Source organism: Dendrobates tinctorius, unplaced genomic scaffold, assembly GCF_039654945.1.
Source record: "Dendrobates tinctorius isolate UK_male_01 unplaced genomic scaffold, ASM3965494v1 ptg000129l, whole genome shotgun sequence".
NCBI classification, from domain to species: Eukaryota; Metazoa; Chordata; class Amphibia; order Anura; family Dendrobatidae; genus Dendrobates; species Dendrobates tinctorius.
In genome coordinates, this window is record NW_027361797.1 from 35,106,329 (window position 1) to 35,117,500 (window position 11,172).

General features: G+C 45.1%; 1 protein-coding gene across 2 annotated transcripts in view; it reads left to right on the top strand.

Annotated features, from left to right (window-relative positions):
* The window catches only part of TMC5 (transmembrane channel like 5), a 116,462-nt gene that overhangs the window by 62,263 nt on the left and 43,027 nt on the right, over positions 1-11,172 (top strand). For both annotated transcript variants that reach the window (XM_073542954.1, XM_073542955.1), the window contains exon 10: positions 7,425-7,569. In XM_073542954.1, the coding sequence (XP_073399055.1) occupies positions 7,425-7,569 (145 nt within the window). The remainder of the gene's footprint in view (positions 1-7,424; positions 7,570-11,172) is intronic.

Consider the following 11,172-nt stretch of genomic DNA (forward strand, 5'->3'; position numbering starts at 1 on the left):
CTGGGGGCCCAGTTTTCAGCTACATTTCCTGTCCCTTGTTTCCAAATTTACATATTCTTCCATATAATAATGAACTGGGTAGTTTGGTAAATGAATGATGACCATATCTGTATTAAGTGTAGTGTGCCAAACTCTGCTCATGTAGGAAGTTGAGGAGCCAGTCCGGCACAGGGGCCCACCGGGCAATTCACCTGCTCACCCATGGGCCAGTCTGAGCCTGAGTACAAGCAAAGAAGCGTTACTGCAACCCTTCAACGCAGGTTTAGGTTTGCTGCACTGTGAAATTGGCAAAGCCAATAAAAGTGTCCACTGCAAGAAAAATGTTTCCCACCATGATCATTACCTTACCTCATATACCACCGGGGAACAACATAGCGAATCGCTCAGGATAATTCCTTATGCATATGGAATACCACTGTAAGAAACTTATCAACGTTTCTAAAGGAAATTAGTTCTGTAATGCATCTAGCAATAAAGCCGTAGCATACAGAGGTACCATAAATCCCACCATCTCCATATATCACTTATTACAGCTTAGTTTTGTGCAGAACCATAATATGGCCATGTATAAGAGCCTAGTAAATATGCCTATCTTGAATATGTCTATTTCCTTATTGACTTGAATAAGGAAGCAAAACTCGGAGATAGAAGACTTTGCATATGGAAACATTATTGTGAAGGATGGCACTGACGAGATCATGCAGAATCGTAGAGCTGCCATCACTTGTGACGGATGACACCAGAGAGCATCCCTCTGCTGCCACCACCTGTGACGAACCTGTACCTCCCCACCCCACGTGACGTCACTATTACATCAGCAAGATCACGTGGTATGGTCTCCTCACTTGCACCAAATGACATTCCGCACCCCCTGGGGACACGTAAGGTTAGCTTGACATAGTTTTACACACACTCTCTGTCCACATTGGTCCAGGAAGAAAAGTGCCGAAACGCGCATCGGGGTTGGCAGGAGACAGCGTGGTATTCTGAGTACCTTCATCTGGTGTGTCCACTATTTATCTATGCCCACTCTGGGTATTATGTTAGTATTGTTGATGCTGGATATCCATATGGTACACATAGGATTGAGCTACTTTGAATCATTGTGTTTACTCCTGCTGATTATTTGTATATGTGCTCTATATGGCTTCTCCTCATGATCATGCTAGTGATACATGAGTGATCACATACTTACTAGCCAGGATACTTACTCTGTCTTTTCCTGATCTAGTATATGCGGTTCTTTGTACCTGGCACTTTTTAGTCTACCCCATTGTTGTAGTGTCTTTGTCATGTTATTTATGAATCAATAAAATTTTTCAGTATTTATGTGGACAGTTACACTGCGTTTTTTTGAGGTTTTCCTTATGGGTCCAGGGAGGCACGAGGAGTGAGGGGATGTGGCCCCCGTAGTCACTGATGGGGCACCACACTCACTTACAACACCAACAGGCCCCTTTCAGTAGCACCAGTGAAATAGAGTGCTGTCAGTCCAATAGGACTGCCACCAGTTCCTCGTTAGATATAAGTCGAGTCTATTAACGGGATTATATTGGGCCTGAAACCAGCCTCGGTAGCATGGGAAGTTAAATTGAGAACTGGATATGTGAATTCATGGATCGAGATAAAAGAGCAGCCCAAGGTTAAATTATATATTTAATCACCTAAACGGCACACTACACAATACACTATATACACAATGGTTATACATATACAGTGGTCAGATATGCAAATACATTAGTGGTAGGACAAAAGATGTAAGCAGAATATGTGTCAATTACCTGGTGATGTTAGAACACGGGTGCGCTGGGCCACAGGGGGCATGGGCTGCCAACTGCCTTCTAGGTCCTTTACAGCACGTTACGCGACACGGTCCTCACTGTCACAGCATGCATAACAGAGAGAGGAACCATGGCCTTACACTAGCCTGTATGCGCTTTGGGTCACCCCCTCCTGCCCTCTAGGCTGAACCTAAATCTCCTTCTCTTGCCTCTTAGCAGCTAAAAACTCCAAAGAGGCAGTTTTGGCACCATCGGAAACATTATTGTGACTCTTGTGTATTGGAGCTTACAGCAGTGAGGACTTTTTACCAACCTGGTAACTAGTAATTAAAATTGTTTCATATGGACAAAAAGCCAATTTAATATGTATTTCTGTAGTTCCTTAATAATTATTTGTGATTGCTTTATAATTTAAGTTCTCACTGAGTAATAAACAAATATGTTGGGTTTGTTCACATCACATTGGAAAACCCAAATTTGCTGGAAGCATCATGATGACCATACATGGATCACATATCATTCTGCAGCTGGTACCATTTATAATGGGTAGGGAAACCAATCAGCAACTCTTCACCATCCGTACAGCGCCACCGTAGGAGAAGTGAAACATTACATATTTTAAATCAATGTTCTGCATCTTTAATGCACAGACACAAATGATAATTCTCTTTGGTTTAAGGGTTACATGTTAGCATCGTTGAAAAAATACACATGTCCATCAAATTCAACCAAGGGATGGGAAAGAATAAAGAGAATGGGGTATATGTTGCCAATCTGAAAGTATATGGCAAGAATATGCTATGACTTTATGATTCCTGCGGCTTGGACTTCCTGAAAATAATGGGGTTGTAGTGCAATTTAGCACCTCATTGGTTTTCTCTGCACAGGTTGTATTGGTAACACACTCTGTGCAATGAGCTGTGGTATGACCACAGTCAAGTTTTTAGGGCTACTTCACTTTTTTGCAAAGCCAGGTGGCAAGAAGAACCACCATGCAGGAGAAAATTAGAAGCCCCTCCATTCTTAGGATGGGTAGATGTCCCAGAGATTGGACAACGACCGATCACCAAGTGATTTATTTCAGAATGCCATAATGCCAATAAACATGGAGGGATTGACATGTATTGCAGACAATCCCTGCATGTTTATTGGCTGTCTAACAGCAGCAAACATGGGGGCTTGAACTTGAACATGGCGCTCGAGCACCACTGATACTCGATGCCTACCCGAGCACACCGATGCTCGCTCGAGTGGCTCACTCGCTCATCACTAACAGCCACAAATTAGCAGCAGCCTTCGCATTCTATCTAAGCTAGAAGAATATACAGAATTAATCACTGTAAAAGTGGATCCTGGTGATAAGGTGATTCTTTCCTCTGTACCTGTAGCATTATCTAACTTATCAAGGTGAACGAGATGACTATACTCACCACCATGTATTGAAAGATGTCCTTAGACGACTGTAAACACTAGGTCCCAGCCACCCTGTGGATTAACCCCAGAGCTGTCCACACACAGCAGATAATGGAAATTCCTGATTATTTTGATCAGTGGTTGTTAGGAGATATCACAATTTAGGGCTCAGGCAGACGAATGTAGTTTCGGTCTAACAGCGATCCGTCAAAACATCTGCTCACACTAGGATCAATGTTATTCAGTGAGGCAGTGCACATGTTTGATTTTTCCCTCTGATCGAATGGTCTAAGGAAAAAAATTTGCAGCATGCATGACTTGCCTTTGATAATTGGAAGGCACTCATCTATTCATTTGTATGGGTCCGTCGAAAACATTCGAGTTCATGGATAGACTAAATGGAGTAGATGGAGAGAAACTTTTTTTTTATTTTATTTCTCTACATTTGAAAAAAACGGATCCCGCTTCTAGCATAATCTGACTGTTTTGCTCGGATGGAGACCTTACGGTCGCCTATGGATGGAGGAATATTACAAAGAGTTCAAGATGATGACTTGGCCTCCAGTTTCCCTAGATTTTTATCCAATCAAACATCTGTGGGATATACTGGAAGAACAAGTCCGATCTATATGTCATGCCTCACAACTTAAGGACACCCACAGGACATCTTCAGAAGGTTTGTGAAGTTCATGTCTCACTCGAGCACAGCTATTTTGGTATACGGAGTCCTACACAGTATGAGGCAAGAGTAATGGGCACCGTTGCTGGATTGTCAATTTGGACCAGCGGCATTGTTGCGCCACTGGCTTGAACTATGTGCTCCCAATGCTAGTATGTAATCCAGCTTTGTAACATCAGTAGCGCAGAGGGACTGAAGCTTTCCAGTATTTGGAGCTAACAGAGCACTCCAGTGATCTCCACCAACCTCAGAGCAGTGTTTACAAGCTCAATAGGAAATAGCTTGTAAGCACTGGAGATGTACGGCCGCCACTGCTAGACAGCTGAGGTAGCCAGTGCCTTTGTCAATGTTCACTAAACAATCAAAAATAAAATTGTGACTATCGGGAGAACTAGATCAGATTTAAACAAAAAGTTAGCAGGAAAGCTGCTTGTCTTTACAAACCTTATCTAGCCATACCCATCTACGACGATGGGAATAACGCTTTACAAATAACTTTTTGAGCCTTTTTTTGCCATATTAATATTTGACATGTTAAAAATAAAATGCAAAGTATTATTTTTTTTAATTATTGTTTCTATGGGGATGATTTAGAGAAAAGTATGAGGAAGTGCACATGAGAAGGAGAATCAGGTGTTTTGTATATGAGAACATTTACAGCAGCAATAATACAAATTATTGAGATAAAGGAAGTTTCAAAAATAATAAAAGTAGATCAAAGGTTAACTTGTACATTCTAAGGTTTAAAAACAAGACAGCATCATAAATATCTACAGCATGTAATAGGGATATTGCGATAACAAAAAGTATATTGACATGATAAGTGGTAATTTTTAGATTGGGGGAGGTCCGAAACCAATATCCCCACTGACCACCAAAATTGGGCATTTCTGTCCCTGTTTGAATACAGGGCGCATCCTTAATTGCTGCTGCATTCATTCTGGAGAAGGCTGAGCACAGGCCCAGATGAGTGGTCGATCATGTGCACTGCTCAATATAGATAAAAGTGCCCTGACGATCAATGGGGGCTTTCAGCAGTTGCCCTCTCTCTTCTCCACCCAATTTAGAAGCTACTGTAACGTCCGTCTGCGGTTCTGGGCTGCAGCCAGACAACACCCCGAGAAACACTGATACCCTTTACCCCTATACAGGGATCTGGATTTACAGCAGAGCCCAGGAGGCGCTGTCTGAATATGAACAGTGACCAGAGCAGGACGGTCGTCAGAGAGGAATAAAAACGGGACCAAAAGCGTAGTCGGGAATCAGAGTCTTAACCGAGCGGACAGCAGAAGTACAAGAAACGGCAGACAATAGCAGAGTCAAATTCAGGCCAAGGTCAGAGTCAAAAACCAGGAGGGCAGCAGAGGTACAGAATCGTTAGGCAGTAGCAGAGTCAGAATATCCAGGCCAAAGTCAAAAACCGGGAGAATAGCAGAAGTACAAAATCGTCAGGCAATAGAGGGGTAAGGAATCCAGGCCAAGGTCAGCGTCAGTAATCAGGAGAAATGCAAGGTACAAAAACGGCAGGCAACAGAGTAGTCAGAAGTTCAGGCTGAGGTCGGAGTTAACGATAGGCAATCACAAGCAACACGTAGGGGAACCAAGAATATATCCGGCGGCTTGCAAGCCCAGTCCCAAGGTATTTGAGGGATCAGGTCGTCCCTCACAGGCTCCTGGGCTGGTGATGTCATCAGGACCGCCCCCAGGAGCAGACCTGATGATGATGCACCAGCCCCATCATGACTGACAGAGGAGCGGAGTCTGCGTCCAGTAGACGCCTGCGCAGAAGCCCTTTCATTGTTGCCGCCGTCACTCGGGCGCGAGCCACGGCGCCTCCTAGTGGTTGAGGGCGGAACAGCAAGCCCCGAGATCGACGACGACATGTCAGTCCGGCGTCTCCTGGTGGCCGAGGCCTGGACAGCAGGCTCCGAGCCCGAGGGCGGCGTGACAGTCCGTCGCCTCCTAGTGGCTGAGGGCGGAACAGCGGGCCCCGAGTCTGACGGCGACGTGACAGCTACCTTGTGGCTTGGACAATGCCTTGTTTCCAAAGTACCTCTTTAACAGGTGAGATCAATTGAGGGAATAACTTGAATCACTTTATTATTTAGAATGTGCTGACCAGACTAAAGCTATGCACCTGAATATTCGTGTGAATATATAAATATCTTTAGTCTATATAATTGTGAAACACAGAAAAACACAGTAAAACAAACGTATAAAAATACTCTGCTGTAAAAAAGTAACAGTACACAGCAAGTGCTAGTAAAAAGATAACAAAACAGGGTATTTGGTTGATACGTTGTTTGCAAGAAACGTATACTAAGCCTCTCTACCAAACGTCAAGGTAACCCCATATCAGAGCACTCCCTAACTGATGTATTTAAAAACCTGATCATGTGTATAGTACCTATAGGAGCAGGATTCAGACAGGTAATGTTCAATATGGACACTCTGTAGAAGATGGCTTTTTGTTCTGTGTTTCAGTCTTCTGGTGGTGTGAACACTTTCCTACAGACTTGTTCATTGTGTGCATGGCCCATGTGTTTGTATTCTATATAATTGTTCCCAAATATTCATAGCATACTGTACAGATCAGGAATGGATACAGATAAAGCAGGGCATCTGTGCAAGGACAGTTTTTGGGCTTTTTTTGCAGTTCTGTAACTCATCATAATGCACAATTCCACCTGCTTTGGAAGTGGTAGTTGTCCTCCCTACCTTTTGGGTCCCTGTTCGGCTGTGGTTGCACCAATGGCACATCCTCCCCTGGTACAGATAGGTAAACGGATAGAAAACCCCTGGGTGGACAGTCGAAAGTAAAATCTTGTCACTTCTGCTGTTCATAATTGGTTATTTACAATCCCGACTTCTAACTGCCAGGAACTACAACACTGCCCCATTTAAGTGATGGACAAGAGCGCTGCTGTGCTTGGAAACTTGAGCCATAGTTATCATTGTTTAGGAAATGATGACATTACATAGCAACCTGCCATTACTTACTAAAGTGGGAGAACCCCTTTAAAGTTTTTCCCCTTAAAAGCTTTATCCAGGAGTATTTAATTTTTTAACAGCGGGAATAAGAACCAACAGATAGGTAGTTGCTAACTACCTGCCTGTTGTACTCAGCGTCAACCTCTGCTGGCACATACCGCTCCTGCACGGATTCAGCGGTTTCCACTGGCATCATGTTGACATCTAGTCTGCTCTGTTGATGAGTTGTGACTGCCGATGTCATTCTTATTGAGAGCCAGCTCCCTGCTGCCTAACTATAGGAAGCTGTCTTGTCAACCGGCATGATGCCATCAGTCACGCCTTGTCAACAGCGCAGCCCGGAAGAAGAAGAGCTGCACTGTCGATATGGAGCAGCTGAATCTCTGGCAGGAGCGGCACCCGGGTACTAAAGAGTCTTGGACAACCCCTTTAAGTCTTCTCTTTCAAAATAAAGCATTGGCTAATTAAACTGCCTTCATTGCATTGTTTGTGGCTGTAATTAGTATTGTACACTAACAGTTTTTGGTTACATTGTCTTCACTTTTCTGATGTGTTCTCAGCATGGCAAAGTCATTTCGAAATAACTTCATCAACCCTGCATCGTTTTCGGGCAATGCTGCTAAACTTTTGTGCAGTTGGGATTTTAGCATCACTAATGAGAAGGCTGTGAAATTAAAGAAAAGGCATCTGAGCACGCAAATAAAGGTACGAAACGTCCCAGAGTCTATTGACTTTATGGGTGTCAGATACAGAGCTGGCAGGTATTCACTATTAGTGCAGTCTTTCCGTGATAAACGAGAAAAACTTGTTTCTTCCTTACAATAGTCTATTGAAAGAGGTGAACGTCGTCCACAATAAATCATTTACTCTTGATAATGGTCTGTAGAAGACGGAGGGCACAGCCAGTAGTGTCCCGAATCTTTTCTCACAGCAGTCATTACTTTACAAAGACCAGAAAATGGAACTTCTCATATAAAATAAAAATAGCTGTAAGTAAAGGTCATTTTTACTTAGCATTAGATTCAAGGTAATAAATGAAAAAAAAAAAATTTAAAGATAGACTTTGTAGATTAGCAACACAGAGGTCATATTGTGGGTTTTCAGGCTATCACTTGGTATGCTATACAGTCAGTTCTGGTCATGTCTGGTTAAAAATCTGAATCTGTTCACACTGAATTTCTGTACTTCATTCAGGTTTTTTTTTTTCTAAATGCCTCTAAAATGGGATTCAGATGAACAACCGATGGAGCCATCGGCTACCATTTTAGAAATGGAGTTCAAAATAATTGATTTTTTTCTGAAAGCATCAGTTATTTTAGACGGGGCAGACTGTATCTCTCTGCCTGTCTGCAAAAATACAGACCCTTTCAGAAAAAAGTACCAACACTGTCCATTCGACCTCCGTCCATATAACGACAGCCACTGTCGAGGGTTTCTTCCGATTCCTATTTTAGAGGGATTGACACAGAACCTCCAAACACATTGCAGAAATGCAGCATAAACAGATTTTTAGACATAACTACTGACATCCAAATGGAAATTGATTAAACAGGTTGTCTAGATTGTCTTTTTTCAAATGAAATGGGGGGTGCAGTATCACTCTGGACATCATGTCTGTTGGTCCCCAAATCATGGGCTGCATGATTCAGAGCCTAGTTGTATGATTACAGCCCGGAATATCTTTCTTTGAAACTATGTAGCGTTTCAGACACCACCAGAAAGGGCCCTGTGCAAGAACAATATATGGGCCCACATCAGTCCCCGGATCTTAAAGAGTTTGTAGACCACTCCTTCCAAGTTAGCACAAACGGCACAACTCTGCTGTTCTCAAGGTATCTACAAATGAAAAGAACATGTGTCTCTTTCTCTCCACTCGCCTCCTTCAAATGAAAAACAGCCTTCCCATGTGCAGTCAGGGGCATAACTACAGTAGGTGAAAGAGTTGGAGTGGCACCTGGGCCATGAAGCCTACATGTTCTCCTTGGCCCTTATAAGAGAACCGATACTATTACAGGCCAGTGATATTTAGGGGCCCTGATGGAGATTTTGCATTGGAGCCCAAGACCTTTAGGATATGCCACTGTGTGCAATGTTTTTCAATTGCAGAAAGCTGATGAACAGATCTCGTCACAGGCTCCTCCATCAGCAGCCATTTTGAGAACTGGAGAACTGTGCAAATGTAAGGGGAGTCCAGGACTATAGTTGTGGCCAGACACACTAAAGCATCAGTGTCCCCGCCTTCCCTCACAGAGAATTGCATGTCACTGTTCAGCGTACCTGCATCTCCAGGTTCGGGTCCCCCTGGGCACTTCCTAAGCGGTGATGGCCCTTCTCCGAGGCAATTCCCAGTAATTGAGACACAGTACATGGTAACTTGAATGGTTGTTTCTTTACTGATAACTTCACACAATATAGCCACAGATGACACATCATAGGATACACATTCATCTTTACTTGTTTCCTCAGCTTTGCCTACTTTGCTGATGCTTCTATACGGCACATGTCCAGACTGGACTGTTTTACACTGCTCCCCATTTTCTTCCTGGCCTAACCTCGCCATCATAACAATTCCTTCTGCCTGTTTCGCCCCAGACTTGAAATCATCCATCACCCGGTTTGGCTACCTCTGGAAAAGCATCCGACCTGTCTGTACCATTCCCTGTGAAGCTTCAGCATCCTTCTATTCCTCACTCCAACCGACTCCCGCTCTAAAGGCATCCGCCCAGGCTATGAGTCGCCACATCTTCTCTTTACTGTACTGACCCACTGTATTGATATCCAGTGGCCGTGGATAACGTGGGCTGTCTCTGCTTAACTTTATGTGGCTGCCGAGCCATCCTGGGCTTATAGCCTGTCATGCTGCTTTGCCCCCAGTGCCGGGTCCCTGCGGGCGCCCTGGAGGTCTCTCATGTCTTATGCTGCAAGATCCCTGGAGCAGTGTGCACATGCACCTCATGACTGTTGTGCTGCAAGATGCCTGGAGCAGTATACATGCGCACCTTACCTCGTGGCTGAATGCCGTGGCTGTGTGAACAGCTGTCTCTGCTCTGCCTGCGGCAATCCTCTGTGTTCCTGAAGACCCTGATCATGTGACCTTTCCAGCACTGTCTGATGCAGCAGTCCTCTCTGTGTTTCTGGAGCCCCTGATCATGTGACCTTTCCTATGTTCCAGCACTGTCTGACCCAGCTAACCTCTCAGTGTTTCTGGAGCCCCTGATCATGTGACCTTATCTATGGTCCAGCCCAGTCTGATCTAGCAATGCTCTCTATGATCCTGGAGGATATGAACCGAAAGTCCCCTCCTGGTCCTGACCCCGAAGTGCAGGTGCTAATGCCCTATATCAGACCACCCCTTCCTATGGTCGGGGCCTGAGTACCGTGTTGCTTCCCTGCATGGTTGCTTGGTCTGCTCGGTCACTCCCCGTATTCTGTGCCCCTGCAATCTGCCCTGTCGTGCATCTCTGCACACGCTCTGTGCTTGTATTCTGCCTCTTGCCCTGTGCCATGTTTTGTGTTGTCCTTTGCGCCATGTTTTGTCTCTGTCATGCTTTGACTTGTAGTCCTTCCTGTGTTCTCTGCCTTGCCTGTTTTGTCATGTCTTGCTTTTGCTATGCTTTGACGTGTAGTCTTTCCTGTGTTCTCTGCCTTTGCCTGCGTTGCCATGTCTTGCCTTTGCTCTGCTTGGTGCTCTGTTGTGCCCAGCGTCGGACTGGCCCACCGGAGAACTGGTGGATTCTCCGGTGGGCCCTGGCATCTGGTGGGCCCTGGCACCTGCTGGCATACAGGGCCAGCAGTTGCCTAGGGCCCCCGCTGCTCCAGGGGCCCCCAGCCAGTGGTGTGTCGCACACCATGCAGCTGCTATGGGGGCCCCTGCCAGCGGAGCAGCAGCGGGTGTCAGGAGGCAGGAGCCCCTGTCCCCGCTGCTAAAGAGAAATGAATATTCACTGCGAAGCAGTGAATATCATTTCAGGACTCCACCCCCAGAGGCCCCGCCCCCAGCCCAGTAAGCTGCTCTGCAGACTACAGCTGTAAATCAGGGCCGGCGCCGCCCTCAGTCCTCTCTGCTCCTGGCTCACAGCCAGTGCGCGATGACGTCACTACATCACGCACCCGCTGTGTGTCTGGCAGAGGGGGCAGCTCCAGAGTCTCAAGCAGGCATCAGCGTGGGAGCGAGGAGGAGAGGTGAGTATTGTTTTGTTTTGTTTTTTATATCTCTCTCGCTCTCTCTATCTGTCTCTCTCTCTCTATTTATCTATCTATCTATCTATCTATCTATCTATCTATCTATCTATCTCTCTCTCTATCTCT